Raw genomic sequence first — 21329 nt, 5'->3', positions numbered from 1 at the left:
CCTCAAAGCTCAAGTTTCCAAAATAAACTTGTGTCTGAGAGAAAAACATGCCTCACAACTTGGAGGACTATAACAACAATTTTTAAAGTAACAAGGATTCTGGGAGAAGGGAGAGCTTTGGATCTACTAACCTACACTTGAGTGAGGAGTCACTCAGCAGACATCAGAGCACTGAATGCTTCCTAAGAAAGCAGCCTGGACACCCCAAGGATGTCCACACCACCGTCCAAACACAACAGGCAGGCTGTCCACCCAGGCTTGATGGCACTTTTAAGACACACACACACACACACACACACACACACACACACACACACACACACACACAGTATCAATCATCAGTTGTCTGCAAACCTATAGAGTCTGAGGTTCTCTGAATGAATGGGGAGGCAAAAGTGACCACAAGGAACAGTTGTAAAGATTCTAGCAGCCTTTATTACAACAGTGCAATAGTATTTCATCCCGCACTCAACAACATTAAACCATTGTCTTCTATAAAGCAGCTCCAGGAAGTTAGATACATCTGTACCAACTCTCACTCAACAGCGGTTGGTGCTCAGATGTCACACCACCCCAACAACATGTAATCACTTCCCAGCAGACGTGGCATAAAGCCTGTACACACATCAGAACATGCCTCACAATCAAGTACTTTATTACAGAACTCTGACATCCATGAACTCTGTGACTACTCATGCTTAGCATTAGCTGGTTATACCAAATACCATAAAATACAAAATGATAGGAAATATAAACATCAATTTGTATTTCAAGTTTATAACATTTTATTTACAAAAATAGGCTGGGAAGGCCAGGGTTCCCCCACCTTACAGTCTTTCCTGGAGAATCCACTGCATCCTCTAGTAGCTTCTACAGTTGCATGGATTCCTTCAGAGCTACACTTGACTAGAAGCTCGGGTAGAAAGGAAAGAGAGTGGGAGGGGCAGGAGGGGAGGGGCCGGGAGGAGGACCACGAACAGTCATACCGGATAAATGGCTTTACTGGGAAGACCGTGCCCGGCCCCACTGGTGATGAAAGCACGCTGCTCACACACCCATTCCACACTGCTATGTACAGGAGCCGTGGCTGCTCTGGGTTCTGAAGGACACTTATTCCCCAACAGGACAATGTCAGACAATCGCTCCTATGCAGACACTAGGACATGACTCCAAAGACCGGGTTGTGACGGCAGATGCTTGGCCCATATTCCTCATAGTCCTTCTTGGTGTGACAGACCTGAAAGAACTCCGGCTGCAGGAGGAGCAGCCAGAAAGAGGAAGAAGATGAGCAGGTGGGAAGAGGAAAACATTGAGCAAATGGGAGGGACTTATCCAAGGGTCTCTGCCAATCATGGTACCACACCTGATCTGATAACAAACCAGGCAGAACTTGACTTCGCTTTTTAAAATTCACTCAGCAATTCCCAACTTTACAAAGCAACAACAAATCTACTTAGTTTCCCTTACTGGGATCAAAAATGTGTCAACCTGAACTAAAAATAGCTGCTAACAAACTCTGGGGGTGGGGGGAATATTAATAAATAAAATAACCACATGGAAGGGACAATGAGCAGGGTGGATTTTTTTGGTTTTTTTTTTTTTTTGGTTTTTGGTGGTGGTGATGGTAGTAGTGGGGTGATTTGTTTGTTTGTTTGTTTGTTTTGTTCTGTTTTTGGTTGCTGTTCTTTTCAAGGCAGGGTTTCTCTATGTAGCCCTGACTGTCCTGTAACTCACTGTGTAGACCAGGCTGGCCTCTGCCTCCTAAATGCTGGGATTAAAGGCATGTGCCACCACCGTGTTTGTTAATAAAGCATACAATTTAAGTGACTAAAATATTTTTATATCAAGTAGAATTTGTTTTGCATATTTAAAGCCATGCAAACAGAACACATGCTATTTCACATTTGTAGACAATACTTATCCAAACTCAATAGGAAAGCACAAATGACAAGAGATCAGGGACTTACAGTTGAGGCTAGCATTGAGCCTCCAAACCACATGGCATAGCGCTGCATGTGGTGAGTGATCACCTGCACCTCCACAGGCTTAGGCTGCAAAAGAAAGCAACTGCGTTTAGTCTGCATTTAGTCTGCACAGTGCATCCTCCAAGCAGTGTGTCCATGATAGACAGTGACTCCTCCTGTGACGGACTCAGTCATGCTATAGGCCCAGCCCACAGATTCAGGAGACCCCTTCTTCCAATACTAAAACACACAATTAATCAAACCAATAGCTTCCCTCAAACAAATCACAGGGTGTAGCAAGGCCAGTAACAAAGTGAACCCCCAAACACTATAACAAAACAAACACTGCACCGGGCACCTTCACTGCCGTAGGTTCTCTTCCCCACCAAAGCCCACCTCAGGGAGAAGCCCAGACAGCACCCAGCAGCTCAGAGCTGTGGTCTTGGATGAGCATGGCCTGGCTCCCCACGCACAGCAGTTTTTTTCCATTTAATGAGAACATTTCCTCACCACAAGCCCATCTTGTCTCTGCACCACCCTGGTCACACACACTGATGCCTGACTGACCCAGGTGGTTTTAAGGACGACCTCCCATGAATTCCAGCATCAACCCTCGGCTACCCCCCCCCCCCAGTGAAGCTTGGCTCTACCCCCACAGCGGCTGGCACACAGCCTCCTACCTTTATCCTGCCTCCACTGAGCTCTTGGCTCAGCTTTAACCTGGCGTCCACCACTCTTTTCAAATCTCTCTGCAGACGACGTCCAAAATCTCTGAACATTGTGGAGCCTCCAGAAAGAACGACGTTCTGAAAGACCAAAGTGGAGAGTGCACAGCCTTGGGTGAGACTGAGTGCCTGTGATGGTCCAGTCTCTGCCTACAGCAGGATGACTTATGTAAGTAACACACTGTGCAGCATGAGCGCCCCCTGTCGGAGTTGAAGGCAGACTGCTGCTGGGCTGCCTGCAGCAACTCTCCCACACCCTCTCCTCTTCCCTGCACTGAGTCCCCTGGAATCCTTCAGCTGACACCACCAGCCAGAAAGCACAAGTTTGCTGTGTTTGCAAAGACTGGTTACAAACTGCAGAGATATGGGGAGGCTGGGACTTGCAGCTCGAGAAGCAAATTGCCTATCTTAGGCTAGCTTTAGCCCCTGAATTGCCATTCCTTGTCCACCTCTGTGTCAGAACAAACATCCTTTGACTAATGTATAAAAGCCTTAGTAAGCTATCAGCCTAGAAGATCCCGAGTTTCCGCCAAACCAAAAGTTAAGACAGTCTACGAATAGCATTTGGGGCCTACAGAAAGGCTCCCCCATCTTGCTCTAGTTGCCTCTCTTACATGCCCACCAATGCATTTGAACTTGTTTTGACCTATAACTTTCTTCATCCTGTAAAACTCTGAAAATGCTTCCACATTGGAACATGGAATCTGGGGTGACCCCAATCTGCATTTCTGGCTGTGGTCCCCTAAAGTGGGCTCTAGGATGGGCTCCTGCTTTCTTTAAGGGTGACACTCCTGCGTTGTGGGCTGACTCTCCTCAGAGCTCTACCATGCTATCTGTCTCTGTCACTAGGGTCTGAACTCCTCAGAGTCTCCAACATGTCTGATTCTACATGGCATTAATAACTGCCCCCCTTGAATCCCTCACCTGAGACCTTTCGCTAGCCAAAATGCGTACATTATATATATATATATATATATTTTGTGACAGCACAATACTAAACATTTCCCTGGTACTTCCTACACTGTAAGCAACTGAAAACACATAGCAATTCATGCCCACGCTCCCCATGACCCGGGCAGAACCCTGACAAGAGCCAAGAAGCCAGAAAATCCACATTAACTGACCCACAGGCTCTATATAATAGCCAACAGGGTCTTCCCTCCTACTGGAATCCTTCAGAGCTGCAATGCTGAAAGGAAGCATATTCAAATCCCCTGGGGACATTTTCAAATGGCTCCTCCCTCTGCCCACAGCCCCATGATCGCTCCAGCCTCTATCATGCGACCACACCAGACGTCTGGTGGGTGAGGCAGGATGAGAATCATGAAACTGACTGACTGTTACAATGAAAGGCAGCTCTATTCTCTCAGGCTACAGAATATTATTTAGGACAATGAAAGTGAAATTGCCCTCATTTAACTTTCTGACAGAAAATATCATTTGAGAAAACTATAAAGAAAATAAAAACCATCCTTCAAGGATCCATGAGTTCCCACACTGCCTTTCTGGATGCCAGGCACCCCATTTGCCAGTCAATCCCTCACAAGTTTATGGGAAAGCAAAATCACACAGATCCAGGCCAGAGAGCCCAGGTTAGGCTGGGTCTGTTCCAGTCATTACTGCTCGCTGCCAGTGAGAGATGGCCAAGCTGAGAACCACAGCTGCTGAGGTGAGATATGTAGAGCAGGCAGTAGAGACAGAGGCAGAAGAGCAGAGTCCTGTAAAGCCATCTCAGATCTAGTCTTCTGCCTTGATACATAGTCCAGCTCTAACATGAGTTTATGTAGAAATTTCAGCTCTAATAGCCTACCCATAGCCTTAGGAAAGCCTACAAGAAACCCACACTCTTGTTCACTCTATACCTCAGGATGGCTGCCCCATGACTTTCCAGGGAGTCTCCTATCTGCCTCCTACCTCATCTGAGGAGACTAAGATCACAGACAGACTGCCACCCTAACCTGGGTTATGGATGCAGATTGCCACCCTAACCTGGGTTACTTACATATATACAGCAAGTCCTTTTACCCACTGAGGCATCTCCCCAACCCAGTCTTTCACTTTTTTAAATGTATAAAGCAAGCACAGTTCATTTTCTTGGAAAACATGAAATGAATGTTGTTAGTAGGTCCCAAATATTGTTTCTAAAATGTCTTTCTCTAGAATGACAGGAAGTTCATATCTTAAAATGTGATTTTTACATTTTTAAAACTTTTTCAAAGTCATAGGCCCCTTTAAGAATCTTTAGATTTAGAGGTATGAAGCCCTTTCTTGTGCCAGAGAATGTTCCCAGTGTGGCCCATGGTCTGCCCAATGCAACTTTAGGAGTTTAGTGCCTTTTCCCAGTGATAGTGCTTGCTAAGGGAAGAGACTGTATCCCTGGCCAACACAGTGCTCTCCTGGTTATCTCAGTGCTCCCCTGGCTGTCACAGTGCTCCCCTGGCTGTCACAGTGCTCCCCTGGCTGACACAGTACTCTCTGGCTGTCACAGTGCTCCCCTGGCTATCTCAGTGCTCCCCTGGCTGTCACAGTGCTCCCCTGGCTATCTCAGTGCTCCCCTGGCTGTCACACTGCTCCCCTGGCTGTCACACTGCTGCCCTGGCTGTCACAATGCTCCCGTGGCTCTCACAGTGCTCCCCTGGCTTTCACAGTGCTCCCCTGGCTGTCACAGGGCACAGGCATAGAAGTCTCTAAGGGCATTTAGTTGTACAAAGTGCATCGTGTGTAAATGTGTGGGTCAATATTACAGCAAGAGTGAAGCTTAGGAAAATGAAGTCCCTGAAAGCAGCAAGAAGTATGGTGATAATGGTGATGGGTCACCTGAGAAGTACCACATTTTGAGAACCCACTGGTTGTCCTTACTCCCCCTGAGTCTTCCTAGTGAGTCACCCTGTGAGCAGTCATCTGGATGAGGAAGGCCCACAGGCTTGTTTGTGAACTGGTTTGTTGAGGCAGAAAACTGATCAAACACAGAATGGGACTTACAATGCAATTCAGTTCACATAGAAGATCTTGGCACAATAGCTGAATTTAATAGTGATTCTACCTTCTTCATAAAGGATCACTATTGGGGCTGGGGACACGCATATGGTCTGCTAACCATCTCAATAGTTCATCTTCACCAAGCTAGTGAAAGACACTATGTCGGTCAAAAGACACTGAGTCGGTCACAGTCCCTTCCTGTAACACAGGTGGCTCTTCCAAGGACACTAGGTCAGTCACCATCCCTCCTATCCTCACACTTTGTCTAACCACCTGAGAGCATCATGCTTCCTCCTAAACATTTTAGGTGTGTGCACACTAAAACTGTCTCACATTGCAGTGGCCATCTTCAAAGCTGCATTCATAAATACTGCTCCTTCAATATCTTGTTTCTTTGTCTTTTAATAACTTTTACATCCTTTTTCCCCTCCAGTCCAAGACCCAGCTCAATTTTACAATTACTTGTCATGTATTTGCAATGGATTTCTTAATTAAAAAATAATAATAATCCACTAGGGAATGAAGTAAATGATCACCAGAATACCCTAGTACTCTGCAGTGCTGTAAGATCTCAGTGCTGTAGACCTGCATAACTCAGAGCTTGGGAGAACAGGAAAACATATGCTTACTTAGAAACTGAACTACCTAGCCCTGCACATATTTCCTAAGTGCCAAATGCTGCTGTGTGCCTTTACAGGCACTCTGCAGTGACATCAGCTGACTTAACCTCTGACATCACAGCAGTCGTATGTGAGTCTAAGCAAGCAAGGCCAAGAAACTAGGGACCCGGGCCTCATGCTGCCCACAGGTGACTTGGATGCTACACAGCTGTCTGCTCTGGAGCAGCTGCTCCTGACCATGAAGACAGAGAGACACAGCTTCCTCAGAAGCTCTCAGCAGGAGCAGAGCTCAGTGTGTCTCTCTGCAGGGAGCCTGACAGAAAGCAAGCATCTCTCACTAACAATCACCTCACTCCATCAGCTCATGCTGGATACCCAGGAACTCTGCAAACCACTTAACACTGCCATTGAAAATCTAAATGTAGTCACAGGCCTGGAGAGGTCAGAAAGCATCTTAGTCAGGTAGGGATCAGACCTTCTTCAGTCAGCAGGTTCTCAAAGTAGAACCACCCAACTCCAAAATATCTGAAGGAGAGGCGGCCCCTAGAGCCAGTCTCAGGCTAGCATATGCCCTAAAACATAACAAAGTAAAGAAAAAAACGGGATGTAAGTTCAGAAAAACACCAAGTACTCAAACACAGGGAAGGGTCAGCACTGAACCAACTTCATGAAGGATGATGTTTCTGGAGAGTTTGCTCTATTAAGGGCGTTTTTACAACACTGCTGAGTGAACACACAGGACACAGATATAACCATGACGGGACACATCCATCCTCCTTCTTCTCACTCAGAGCCGCAAGAAAAGCTCAGCAATAACTGATAATCAATAACTGATAATCAATAACTGATGATTAATAACTGATGATCAATAACTGACAATCAGGGATACAAGTGACATCTGTGTTCTTACACTCATTTCTGGCACACCTGAAGTTTACCAAATTGAATGTGCAGTTTAAATTAGAGATAAGGCCTTTGCCTGCCTACAGATTCTAAACTTCTTATGAAGACGTCCATTTTTACATCCTAATGCTTTGCCCACCCCCTCCCTCTGCTTCCCCGCTGCTCCCCAAGTGGCTCTGGATGGATCTGATGTGTCCCTTTGCACAGTGTGAGGGTGTCAAGTGTTCATGAAACCCACTGTCTTGTCTAGATATTTTTTTCAAGAGCCCTTCTAAAATTACCTCCCTACCAAAAGTCTCCATTTTAAGTTACCTTTGCAAAGTGTGCCCTCTTTCTGCTGGTAGAAAATGCCATGACACAACATTAGATACACACACACAACCTGTCAGCCTCCTGATGTGTAAGTCAGAAAGGTTTAAAATAAAAATCTTTACCACCAGCAAGTTCATTGTCAATATACAATATGGACTGGGGGTATGGCTCGGGGGTAAGCGGCTGGCCAAGTGCAAGCACTAAGTCTCATTTCCAATACCTGTTCAAAAAAGTATCACAACATCAAAAGCAACCATACTTCCGGCTCCTGGAACCTCAGTGCAGCTCAGCTCACACTTGACTTTGAATTCAGTTTGACAGACACATGGCGCCACCTGTGCGCCATCATGTGTAACTGCAGGTACAGTGTTAACCACTCAGGCAAGACCTGGTCTTGCAGCACTGTAATCCAAGCTACTCTGGAATCTGAGGGAAAAGAATTGAAAGCTCAAGACCTACCTGGGCCAAAAAGCAAGTCTGAGGCCACCTTTAACAATTTCGCTTGTCCCAAAAACAATGTGAAGGGACTGGAATGCAGCTCAGCGGCACTACCGCACTTGCCTAGCATATACAAGGCCCTAGGTCCAATCTCCCCACAACACAGGAGAAAAGGAGGATGCTTGCAAACCAGCGCAGGTCAGGAAAGAAGAAGCACGCTTCAAGACAGGCCGCCTCTCCTCTCTTGCAGTTTAGATGTCACAGCAGCTACAGGCTCAGCTGACAACTAAAAGTGCACATTTGAGAAAACCCCTAACTGTGAGACACCCAACCACGCCCCTGTTGGAATCCAAGCAAATGTTCAGGCTGGCTCTAGGGGCTGCAGGAATCTGCAGGAATCACTTACATGACTTCTTTTTCCTTCATTTGCATTCCTTTGGCCTCTGGTCCTGTGGGGACAGTGACCAGGCAGGCCAGGGACAGTTGTCTTCCAGTGCTCTGAGACTTGACTTTGAGGGTGATTGTGTGTGTTGAACTGTCACACTATCACACCTTGTGACTGAAGCACACAGGAACCCAGGTGTTGCTAACAGAGGTGACACACTGATGCAGGTGATGACACAGTCAGTGTTCGCCACTGGAGTCACTGTGAATCCTTTCAAAGTCCTCAGTGGCCCTTGGGACAAACTCAATCTCTACCTCTGTGCAAGGCCATGTCTTCCCTGAGAATCCCAGCCAGCACACCCATCTTCTTCAGGTTCCACATGATCTGGCCTTGGGCAAGCCTCAGGCTTCTCAATCACTACTGTGTATATAAATATCAGGCCCAAGGATGCTGAGTCCCTTCACACCCACAGCCCACTCGCTCCTGACCCTGCAAACACTCTTCTCTTTAAAGATTTATTTTACTTTTTAAGTTTTGTGTATGCATGTGTACATCTCTGTATGTGCATGTTTACACATATGTACTGGTGCCTGCAGAGGCCAAAAGAGGGCATTGGAACCCTGGAGCAGGGGTACACACTGTTATGAGCACCTAGTGTGGGTGCTGGGTCCTGAGCAGTATATGTTCTTAACTAGCAAGCCAGCTATCTTTTTTGTTTCTGTTTTTGTTTTTGTTTTTGTTTTCCAAGACAAGATCTCTGTGTCGCCCTGGCTGTCTCAGAACCCACTCTGTAGATCAGACTGGCCTGGGACTCAGAGATCTGCCTTACTGAGTGCAAGGATTAAAGGTGTGTGTCACCACTTCTCAAAGATTATATTTTAGTTCCCATCCTTGTGTTCCCTGTTCTGAGCAGATCACACCAGCCTGGGGGACACCAGTCTGAGCTGTCCCACAGTGTAGCCCTTAGTCCAATATTTCTATTTATATCTGTGTCAATTAAAATAAAACAAAATTTTATAAGCCTTCTTGTTGCAACCACATTTGAAGGATGTAGCAGCCACATGTGGCTTGCAATGCAAACCTCAAAGCCTAAGGATCAATTCCTTGAACAAAGAAAGGAAAGGAAAAACAGCAAACCTCTTTAAAGCACGATTCTAGCAAATGTGGTGGCTAGTGGCTCACACTCCTAATCTCAACACCTGGAGACTGAGGCAGCAGGACTGCCATGAATTAAAGCCAGCCTGTGCTACATAGTGAGTCCCGGCCAGTCTAGGCTACAGAATGCCTCAAAATACACAGCTTTGTGTTAAGGTCTGGTCAGTTCAGTGTTAGGGACAAACACAGGACTCCTATCTGCCACCAGCTCAGTTCACAGGCCAGTGTGTGTCTCTAAATCATCATAAAACATGCTGTCACCAGCTCGTTCTTGCTCTGAACCCTCCAATGACTAGATACAACATAAAGGACAGTCCTGTGGGCTCCTAACAGGCTGGTGATATGAGTCACTTAGGGCTTATACACACTAAACCCCAAGTCCTCACCTAAAGAGCAGTTAGATGTCTCCCCTCCCTCCTTCATCAGCTTCCTCCCTCCCAACCCCACCCACTGATGGGGAAGAACACAAGGCTGGGAGATAGCTCTGTTGGTGAAGTGCCTGCTACCTTTGTCCTGAGTTCACACCCACAGCACTCACGGAAAAGGTCAGGAATATTAGCAAACACACCTGTGAGAGGCAAGGCAGAAGGACCCACGTGGCTTGCTGGACAGACAGTATAGCCAGAGAGGAAAGCTCTGCCTCAAAAAGTAAAGCAGAGTCAGCACAATGGCTCTGCACTCTCCTCAAAGACCAAACCCTGAGTTTTTAGGATCTACATGGTAAAAGAGAGACTCAACCCGGTAATCTGTGCTCTGTTGCACACCTGCATACCACAGCACACACATACCCCACCACCACCACACAAAATCTGTAAGTGTCATTTTTTTTACTATAAAAATGAGGTGGAAGGGCTACAAAGTTATCTTAATGGTTAAGACTTTAGAGAGGACCTAAGTTTGATCCCAGCACACTTGTCTGACAGCTCACAATGTTTGTAACCCTAACTCCAGGGGAACCAAGGCCCTCTTCTGGGCTCTGTGGGCACCTGCACAGATGTGGAAAACACGCATACACACACATATACTTGGAAGAAACAGGAAATTCCCACAGCCACGTTCAATACTTGCAGATTCACAGTGCAGTGTGTGCAATATGATATACTTTGTATTTTTTGTAATGGATTTGAATATTTTTAAAATTCACCATGGATACCTATTTTTGGCAAATGGACTTTTCTAGGTTCACATAAAACTCCACCTCCTATTTCTTCCTAGAAACTGATTGTTTTTCCCATTTATATATATGCTAAATCAGGGAAGGGTGTGTATGTGTGAGAAAGATGGAGTGAGGGGAGGAAGAGGACCAAGAGGAGGATCAGGCGGAAATTAGAGGCAGAGACAGGAGAGAACAAAATTTTTCTCTCTGTCTGTCTGTCTGTCTGTCTGTCTGTCTCTCTCTCTCTTTCTGTCTCTCTCTCTGTCTCTCTCTGTCTCTCTCTTTCTGTCTCTGTCTCTGTCTCTCCCTCCCTCCCTCCCTCCCTCCCTCCCTCCCTCCCTCCCTCCCTCCCTCCCTCTCTCTCTCTCTAGGAAAAGTGTCCTGTGACATGCGCTGCACTCACTCCACAAGCCTTAGGTCAGATCCCCTTTACACAGAGGCAGAGAAGAGCCCTGGCACAGTAATCTGAAGCAGGCAGAAGGAAGCAGCTGGAGTGGTACCAGGCCCTAAAATCCTGTCCAACAGGTAGTCAGTGATAAGCAGGAGCAGGGAAAGCGCCAAGCCCAGCATGCAGAGTCTGAGACAAAGGAACTCATGCTGTCAGTCCCCTGGCCTCCTTTAGTCAATATAACCACTCCAGGGAGGAAATACAGAGGCCTGTAAGACACAGAAGCCATGCCTGACAATCCCACCTAAGGGGCAGCTCAGAGCACCCTCAAAGACTGCCTTGACAGACATTAACTCTGTAGACTCCTTAACTATTAACCTTGTAGTTACCACCTTCTAAGCCAGACAACTCTAAAGAGGGTGTATGGGAAAACACTGAAAATCTTTATAACTGAATTTGGAACCATTTAACAATATACTTGCACAGAAAAATCCAAAGCTAATTCATGTGAGTTTTAATATGCAGCTTATGTTGTACAGAGTTTCTGTTTACTAAGCAAGCATATTATACCTTAGGCTACCTTTAATGTAAAAGGACTGCTCCATGGAAGGAAACATTGTGTTAAATAGAACAATGAGATCTCAGAGATCCCAGGAGATATTTCTTCTCATTTCTCTATGCAGTTGTTGTTTGACAGGACACTTACATACCATCATCAGAGCCTGTAACTCAGATCAGTTCCCTCCTACAATAGAACCTAAACACTGGAAAGTGATCTCATGGCTGGGGTTCCTCTGCGATAACAGAATAATAGTCACAGCGTCCACTCCTGAGGACACTGCAGGACATAAGAGCTTTCCTCCCAAGCCTCCCTCTCTGGACCTTATGCTTGAGGTTACAGTATTCACCCCTCCTCCCAGTCTAAGAGACCCACAGACAGCTCAGGCACACAGGGCAAAACCACCGGAAAGGTTCCTAAGCTTGGAAAGCTGCAGGGAAAGGTTTCCCTTCTACTACTGAGCAGAAATAGGGAAAGACTCTGAAGTAGCAACACAGGAAGTTGGACAGCTGTCCTGAGGCACCAGAGAGCCAACAGAAGAGGCCACACTAAAAGCTGGGTTCATCCTGAAGCTGATGGTCCCAGGAGCCCCAGGCAGCCGGACTTTGCCCTTCCTGGTCTGCAAGATGCTAAGCCTTGTAGGATCTTGATATTCTTCTTGCACTTTCTGGTATTTGCCCCTAAAAGCAGCCTGATTCATGTCAAAGTCTTTAGGAAGATTCTGCATTTAAAAAAGGAAATCTAAGTACTTTGGAACTCACAGGAGTGTATTTCTCTTGGTTCCAACTACTCACCATTAAAAAGTAATGGTCCTCAGGTTCAGCGCGAAGATACTTAAAGACCACTTGTTCCATGAACCTTTCCATAAGATCCCAGTCTTCAACAGGCCATGTCATATAGGCCACTGGAGCAAAAAGGGCAGAAGCAGCAGTGTCACCTAAGGAACATAGAGGAGGCTGTGTGCTCCCACAGAATGAAGGCCTTCTGGGGGGCAGCTCCCAGTGACGAAAACATAAGCAACATACATGTATTTACAGCAGTGCCTCTCAGTACATGGAACTACCTGATGGCCGTGGCAGACCCATCTACCATGCAACTCCCTCTGGTCCTTCTGTGTTTACTGAAGACAAAGCGGCTTTGCTGGTGATGAGGTGGAGAAAAGGACACTTCGTGCACTGTTGGTGGACTGTAAAGTGGCAGAACTATTACAGAAGTCAGTGTGAAGGTTCCCAATAAGAACTAAACACAGAACTGCGGTATAGACCAGGGCTACAACTGAAGGACTCCAAGTCAATAAACTTCGGAGATAGATGCATGGCAATGGTGACCACTGTGTATTCACAGGAGCCAAGGAACGGGACCCAGCTAGATGTCTGTCAAAAGTGGATGAATTCCTTTTCAATGTAATATTGATACACAATGGAATCTTATCTAGCCATTAAAAAATGAAATCAAGGGGTTGGAGAGATGGCTCAGCAGTTAAGAGCACTGACTGCTCTTCCAGAGGTCCTGAGTTCAAATCCCAGCAACCACATGGTGGCTAACAACCATCTGTAATGCAGTCCAATGCACTCTTCTGGTGTGTGTCTGAAGACAGCTACAGTGTTCTTATATAAATAAAAATAAATAAATCTTTTAAAAAATTAAATCATGATGATTGGGGAAAAATGGATGTAAAGGGATATTATTAAGATAAATAAAATAGGCCAGACTCAGAAAAACAAAGATTGCATGTTTTATATATGGGACCTTGATTTAAATCATTCTCTCTCTCTCCCTCTGTCTGTCTGTCTGTCTGTCTCTCTTTGTGTATGTGTATGTGAGTGTGTGTCAGTGTTCATGAGTATATGTGTGTATGTGTCTGTGTATGTGTGTGTGAATGACTCTGTGTGCATGTCTGTGTATGAATGTGTCTGTGTGTGTATGTGTGTGTGAGTGTGTCTTTGTGTGAATGTGTGTGAATGAGTTTCTGTGTGTGTCTGTGTATGAGTGTGTGTGTGTCTTTGTGTGTCTGTGCATGTGTATGTGTGTGTGAGTGTGTGTGAATGAGTCTCTGTGTGTGCCTGAGTGTGAGTGTCTGTGTGTGTGTGAGTGTGTGTGTGTGTGTGTGTGTGTGTGTGTGTGTGTGTGTGTGATGAGTGAAAGCAAAGAGGGTACCATGGGAGGAAAGGAAGTGATCTTAAGGGAGGAGGGAGAAAAGAAGGATGGAGTTCATGTATCATAAGGGCAGAAAGGAGGAGTATTTGGAGGAGAGGAGGGAACTGGCAAGAATAGGTGGGTGGACCAAAGAGGTCTTGAGGTCATCAGAGGAAGTGGGAGAAGAAGAACAAAGTACAATGACACGTGTTTATGAAAATATCAGGATGCAATCCATCGCTTGGTATGCTAAATTTAAAAACTAATTTAAATTATTTCTTTAAAAACCACATGCATAGCCAGTCATGGTGGCACACACCTTTAATCTCAGCACTTAGGAGGCAGAGGCAGGTGAATTTCTGAGTTCGAGGCCAGCATACTCCACAGAGTGAGTTCCAGGACAGCCAGGGCTACACAGAGAAACCCTGTCTGGAAAAACCAACCCTCCCCCCCCCCCGCCACACACACACACAACAAAGCAAACCCCATGCATTTAATATCGGCACTTCTTCTTAGTCACTCAGTATTCAGTCTCCACATCTGACACGTATGTCAGTCAACATGCACCTTCGCAGAAGGGAAGGTCTTGCTCACCCTGATGACAACTGTGTGACTCAGGACTGTGCTAGCTCACTTGGTACTCCACTCTGAAATCCACCTCTTCAAAAACAACCCCCTCGGTTCAACTAACCACCTCCACCTGAGCATAAGAAACAAGAGCGTTCCACAACTCACAGGTACAGCCTCCAGACACAGCCATGCTCTGCTCCGTTTGGCTCTGCTCTTACACAATCACACTGCTGGCACAACTATACCTTGGTAGCATAGGTAGGTTTGTCAATGGCTTCATCCCCTATGAAGAAATCAAGGTCATCGACTCCTCTCAACACCCACCTTTGGGCTTGATCAACTACCTTTACGGACTCTAGGACGGCGATACCTGAGGGGAAACAGATGTTTTTCTTTCAATCTCCACGAGTTGCCTGAATTATCAGGAACAGTTAACATAATCTATATGTCCATATGAGTGAATGGTGATGGCTAAGGTTGTATAGGGGTTGGGATGCTCCCAGGGGTGTGGTGAGCATGTGAAGTAAGAGAGAAACAAACAGCTCTTTTCCAGTATCATCTCAGTGTGATGCAAGGGAACTGCTTTTAATGTTGGCACCGAAGCAATGTTATTCATCAGCCTCATCTGGAGGAGCCCCTTAAGAAATCAGGGGATGTTATAGACTATACACCCACTACAGGTTGATTATAAAATACAGTGCGGGGGCAAAATTCTATACAACATAGAAGATTAAGGGAAACTGAATGTGTATATATTCTTAAGTCATTTTAATAAAATGACATCAAATAGTTCTTAGATATAGAGTCTATTTATAGAGGGGGAGGAACTGTGCCTTCCAACTAAAATAAAGCTATCAGGTTAAAGACCCAAATCTATTGCAAAATGACAGATACAATTATTCAAAGAAAAATACCGCAGAAGATCTTAACAGTACATTTTTGCAACTACACTTAGTAATAAATAATCATATAAACTTTACTCCAGAATTAATATCCAATAAACTGGGAAACACTCCTAAGCCCTGGTCACAGTCGGAGCTCCCTTCAATTCCTCCTCCTCCTCGGGTCTCTGGGGAAAGCCATCCCCTGCTGGAAACATTCCCTGACTACCAAGCAGTGAGGCCATGTTCTCAGTGTCCACTGGCCCTTCCTCCTCCCATCAATTCATCCTTCATAAAGAGTACCAACCAATCCACCCCTGAGACTGGAGACCCTCCAAGTGCATCTTCTACTACATCTCCAGGGGTGGGCACATGCAAATTACTAAAGTAAGAGGCACAGAGAGTTAGGGAGAACTCTGCTGCTCCTCTTTGTGCACTGTCACCGAGTCATCAGGGGAGCCTATCAGGTAGGGACTATGTCATGCTGCTTCCAAGAAACAGAGCCAGGCTTTGCATCTGAGCAGCTGACACCAGTGAGCACTATGAAATGTGTGTTGTGTTAAAAGTCTACTCTTCTGAAATACTGATTGTGAATTTGGAAAATGGTCAAACTATGTCAAATCATTCTAACATAAGCCTAATTCTGTAATTATGCCAACAGAACATCCTAAGGGGTTTGGTGTATGTCTAGTAAAGCCACAGTCACCACTGCCAATAAACAGGAGGTCCTCAGAGTTCCATCATGAGAATCCTGTGTGTGCCTCAAAAGGGAGGGTACGTGATCTTTCTGAAAGCCCCTTGCACACAGAGCTCAGGACTCCCAGGCTAGTTGCTCTGAAGTAAGTGCACTCAGCATGCACTCCATATTTGCAATGGAGACTGTGGCTTTACTAGACATACACCAAACCCCTTAGGATGTTCTGTTGGCATAATTACAGAATTAGGCTTATGTTAGAATGATTTGCATCCCACCACCCCCTATGCAGGGCTGCACACAATACATACAGACACTCACCAGGAACACAGAGCACCAAACTGAACACCACACTGAAAATGTGCCTCAACACTTATGGGCAGTAAGATGGAACCACTGAGGGGAGAAATCAGAAACACTGTAACAATGGATTCATCCAGTAAGTTACCTTCTAAAAGTCACTCTAAAGCAGTGTCAGAGTGAATAAGGACACAAAGTGTTCCTTAGAACAAATCACAATGGGGACAAGGCACACACACTCAGCGGGGTCCTAACTCACCTGAAGTGAGAGGTGGTGAAACTGTATCAAAGCCTCACATAGAGCCACCAAGTGGCCTTTCAGAACCACAGGCTCCATTTCAGTAACTTACAGACCACCTGGTGTGTGGGCCTGAGACTGTCAATCAAAGCCAGGCATAGCTAACCCTGGGCAGCATATCTGCTTTTCAATTATGGGGCTGGAAGGGAAGATAACAGAACAAAATTCAAATGTTTATTCCCTAGCAGGTTGTGTCCAGCTTTTAGCATTGCTACACAAAGCTGTCATCTACAAGCTCACTGCACAACTGAATTAAGTGAATCTGTAACTTTGTGTCAGCCTTATCAGCCTATGCTGCAGCACAGCCCACTACTTCCACAGTGGGAAGTTTAACAAATCCAACTACAAGCCAATCTGGAATTGTAAGATGCACTTTGTGGAAAATTCATCTTAAAAACTTTTCCAGGGGTTGCATGTCGGGTTGGGGGTAAGGGCACTTGCGACCAAGCCTCATGACATGAGTTCAACTCCATGACCAACCGGTAGAAGGAGAAAACTGATACTAGCAGCTCATCCTCTGACCTCTGTACACACTGTGCCACAAGTACACACACAAACACACACACACACACAGACCAATAATAATAATAATAATAATAATAGTAATAATAAGTAAATGTAAAACATTATTCCAAAACAAATAAGTATACACATAACTTATTTCTAAAAGTAGAAAAAAAAAAAAAGAGGGTTTTCTAACACCCTCAAATGATTACAGAGGCAGAATTAAAGCAGCATTTAAAAGTGAATGGGAAGTCTTTTTTTCCTGAGAAGAGCATCATGAAGTAAAATATAGCGAAATATAGTGAAAAGAGAAGGATACAAGAAGGGCCTGAGAGATGTCTCAGTGGTCAAGGGCGCCTGCTCTCACAGAGGACCTGGGTTTTATTCCCAGGACCAGTTGGCTCACAATCACCTGTAACTAGAGTCCCTGGGGAATCTGGAACCCTCTTCTAACCTTGTGGGCAAGAAAGGAATGTGGTGCACAGACATATGTGCAGCAAGATACCCTCACACAGAAAATATATTTCTAAAAAAAGGAAAAGATAGAGTTATTCTACTGTCTGGCAAGAACAAGCTTAATTAATTATGTATAAATTTCCAATTAAACTGTCAAGTTAGTAGTACAGAATGGGGGGGGTGAGGGAAAAGATCCCACAATTCATAGCTCAAGTCTGCCAAGAATCTGGGGGCAAAACATGAACCCAAAGGGAAAGAAAGCCATAGCCCAACCCCACCCCAGCAAAAGCCTAAGACTTGACAGGAAATAAAGGAGCACAAACAGGAATTTAAATGACAGTAAAGTAAATCTTATCCCTCCCTGTTCTGAGCCTAGGCCCTAACAGAGCTAAGTTTTGGTGGCAGGGAGGGGAGGAGAGGGGACTAGAGATGTGGGAGAGAGGAAGTGGGGGAGGGAGATGGTACTTATTTTCATAATTGTATGGCAAGCAATAAAATCCAAGCAAAGCAATAAAGACACACAAGCTTGAGCTGGAGATGAGGCTCAGTGGCAGAGCGCTTGTCTAACCTAGGTTGCCCAGCAACCCTAGCACCCACTGCAAGCTACAGAGCCCTGCCCTCCTCCCCACCCAGCCCTAACACAGACCCTTTCCAACTAAGTGTCCAAAAAGGCCAAGAGGAAACCTTGCCCTTTGACCCCAAATTGCTAGAAACAAAGAGACATTCCTCCCTTTAAACAAAATAAAGAATCTCATAGCATATTAAACCATATAGCAAGAACTTGAAACATCAACTTAAATCAGATTGGATGGAGATGTCACAGATCTTACATTAGGAAACAGGGGGCCCTAGAACAAGTCCATAACACTCTTCAGAAGTTTCAAATCAAGAACTGCGCACCCCCATTGTATCAAAGTCAGTTCCCTGGAGCAGAATAGGATTTTTCTGTTTAGTAGCCTCACTTTGGTTTTTGAGACAGATCTTCTTTCTGTGTGATCCAGGCTGGCACAAGCTTTCCATCCTTCTGCCTCAGCCTCCTGATTGGATTATAGTGCTGGGTTATCCTGCCCAGCTCCCAGACTGTTTCTTTGTAACTAGTTTGTTGTTACTTCTCTTTTGGGTTTTGTTTCATCTGAGGAAAGCTGCTCAGTAAAAACCAGACTCTTTATGACCTCTTCATGTTTATTTATTTTTTGTTTTTGTTTTTGTTTTTTGTTGTTTTTGTTTTTCGAGACAGGGTATCTCTGTATAGCCCTGGCTGTCCTGGAACTCACTTTGTAGACCAGACTGGCCTTGAACTCAGAAATCTGCCTGCCTCTGCCTCCTGAGTGCTGGGATTAAAGGTGTGCACCACATATTTTTCAATCATGCTTCCAGGCATTAAGTTTTGCTGAGCATGTCTGTATTTGTTTAGTGGACATTGGTGGGGCCATCCGTGGCACTGCTGAAGTGAATGAGATCTTGCTACCTAGCTTTTTTGTGGATCTCAGTATGAGCAAAGAAACAAAATCCAAGTGTCTGAACAGACTTCTTGTGTTCTGCAAATACTGTGTTCTGCAAATATTAAAAACGTGTTCTGTATGTGTGTTTTAAGTAGTCATCGAGTGTATCCTTAAAGTAAGACTTCAAGTACACAGAGAGTAACTGTTTGTTTAGCACATTTGGAGTTATGATAAAATAGTTAGAAATACTAAGAATGTCAAAACCATCACAGCAGAACTGTAGGAGTCAAATTAAACAACTGCCTTTAGAAAAACAATTAAGTGTTTAGAATCCACCGTGTCTTATTATTTTAAATCATTGTCTTAAGTTTTCTGTTCAGAAAGTAAAAAATGGTATATAATCAAGATGAAGAAGATAAACTGTCCTGGTCCTGCTGCCTCTGCCTCCCAAGGGCTCATTCCAGACATGTGTCACTGGACACAGATCTTGGAACATTGTTTAAACCTGAAATAGCACGGCCATAAACACCTATATAGAACCACTAATGAAACACTAAAACTGTGCTCTCTTCAAAGTCAGTAAGACAAAGTTCTAATTACTGTTTTAATAGAAGTTCTAGCCCTCATAACACACACACACACATACCCATAGACCAGCAGGATGGCTCGGTGGGTAAAGGTGCCTGCCACCAAGCCTGACGACCTGAGTTCAATCCCTGGGACCCATGTAATAGAGGAAGAGAACTGACTCTTGGACATTGTCCTCTATCTCCATATGCATAGTATGGCATGTGCACCCCACATACAATAAAGAAAGAAATGTTCCAAAAGAACGAGCAAATATTACAAACAGCCATGATAAGGAAGCAAAATGAAGACCAGAATCAGAATTAGAATTTTTAGAATTAGAATTAGATTAGAATTAGCCAAACAGCCATTATTTGCAAGCAATGCAATGGCCTGCCTGCAGATGGGGCTGGGTGATGGCCCAATCAGTAAGGCGCTTGCTGTGCAAGCAACAGAACAGAATTTAGCTCCCCAACATCCATGTAGAGGCCGAGCAGAGACTTATGTATGCAGAGTCCCAGTGCTGGGAAGGCAGAAACAGGAGTTCACTAGCTGGCAGGGCAGCCTAGCAGAGTTGATAAGATCCAAGGTAAGAGAATGATACTGTCTCAAAAATTAAGATGCAGAGCAATGAACAAAGACATGAACATCAACCTCTCGCCTCTGTCCACAGGCATTCACAGATGCTCACGTCCACACAGCACATATACCACAAAAACAGTCAGGGGAGAGAGAGGAAGGAAGGGAGGGAGGGTTTAGCTGTAGACTATCAAACAAATGTTGCTGCATGCAAAAATAACTCACAAATCTCAAAAATGTTATGATTTATTTGATTTCAAGTCATGCATGTGTATCGGCATTTGCATGTAGGAATGTACATGTGTCTCACAGAGTCCAGAAGAGGGCATAGGATTCCCTAGAGCTGGGCTTACTGGCAGCTACAGTAAACTGCGCAACATGAGTACTGGGATCTGAACTCAGTTCCTTGCAAAGAGCAGTATGCGCTCTCAGCTGCTGCAGTCCCGAGAGTGTGCTTGTGTGGCTAGCAAGAGCTAGTCAGAAAGTTTAATTATAAAAATAAATTTACACACAATAAAACATAAAAACTGCTATAGATAAATTTAACCAAAAAAGCATGTGGAAGAATATAAAGAAGATAAAACTTTTCTGAAAAACTCACAAGACATGAATGAACAATGGCAACACCTGCTCTGCCTTCATGAACAGGAAATGAAGACTCAATTCTTATTCATGAATATCAAATTAAATGTAAAAATCTTAAATTAGCCTATAAAAAGAGTATCTCAAATCAAGATCCCTATTAGTTTTTTATAATTACCTAACTGGTTCTAAAATTTACAATCTAAAGGAAAAGCCAAATCATTCTGAAAAAGGAAGGAAGGAAGGAATGAAGGAAGGAAGGAAGGAAGGAAGAAAGGAAGGGAAGGAGGGAGGGAAGAGGGAGGAAGGGAGGGAGGGAGGAAGGAGAGAGGAAGGAAGGAAGGAAGGGAGGGAGGAAGTGAGGGAGGGAGGGAGGGAGGGAGGAAGGGAGGGAGGAAGGGAGGGAGGAAGGAAGGAAGGAAGGAAGGAAGGAAGGAAGGAAGGAAGGAAGAAAGGAAGGAAGGAAGGAAGGAAGGAAGGAAGGAAGGGAAGGAGGGAGGGAAGAGGGAAGAAGGAAGGAAGGAAGGAAGGAAGGAAGAAAGGAAGGAAGGAAGGAAGGGAAGGAGGGAGGGAAGAGGGAGGAAGGGAGGGAGGGAGGAAGGAGAGAGGAAGGGAGGAAGGAAGGAAGGGAGGGAGGAAGTGAGGGAGGGAGGGAGGGAGGAAGGGAGGGAGGAAGGGAGGGAGGAAGGGAGGGAGGAAGGAAGGAAGGAAGGAAGGAAGGAAGGAAGGAAGGAAG

At 45.1% G+C, this 21329-nt stretch overlaps 1 protein-coding gene across 1 annotated transcript; it reads right to left on the bottom strand.

Annotated features, from left to right (window-relative positions):
• Positions 1-761: 761 nt before the first annotated feature.
• On the bottom strand, positions 762-2758 carry LOC147005051 (actin-related protein 3B-like). The gene is made up of 3 exons (XM_085836139.1): positions 2645-2758; positions 1968-2051; positions 762-1252 (listed from the first exon to the last, which is right to left on the bottom strand). The coding sequence occupies exons 1-3, from the start codon at positions 2741-2743 to the stop codon at positions 1157-1159; spliced, it is 279 nt and encodes a 92-aa protein (XP_085692265.1). The 5' UTR covers positions 2744-2758; the 3' UTR covers positions 762-1156.
• Positions 2759-21329: the final 18571 nt, after the last annotated feature.

This window comes from Mus caroli, unplaced genomic scaffold (genome assembly GCF_978045245.1).
Source record: "Mus caroli unplaced genomic scaffold, Mus_caroli_1 scaffold_4, whole genome shotgun sequence".
Taxonomy (NCBI): domain Eukaryota; kingdom Metazoa; phylum Chordata; class Mammalia; order Rodentia; family Muridae; genus Mus; species Mus caroli.
This window is presented reverse-complemented; position numbering and strand designations above follow the sequence as displayed.

Coding starts and splice junctions, on each gene's coding strand:
- LOC147005051 (XM_085836139.1), bottom strand. CDS start 2,743: ATGTTCAGAGATTTTGGACGTCGTCTGCAGAGAGATTTGAAAAGAGTG. Junction 2,052..2,644: donor TCAGTGGAGGCAGGATAAAG/GTAGGAGGCTGT, acceptor TTTCTTTTGCAG/CCTAAGCCTGTGGAGGTGCA. Junction 1,253..1,967: donor GCTCAATGCTAGCCTCAACT/GTAAGTCCCTGA, acceptor CTCCTCCTGCAG/CCGGAGTTCTTTCAGGTCTG.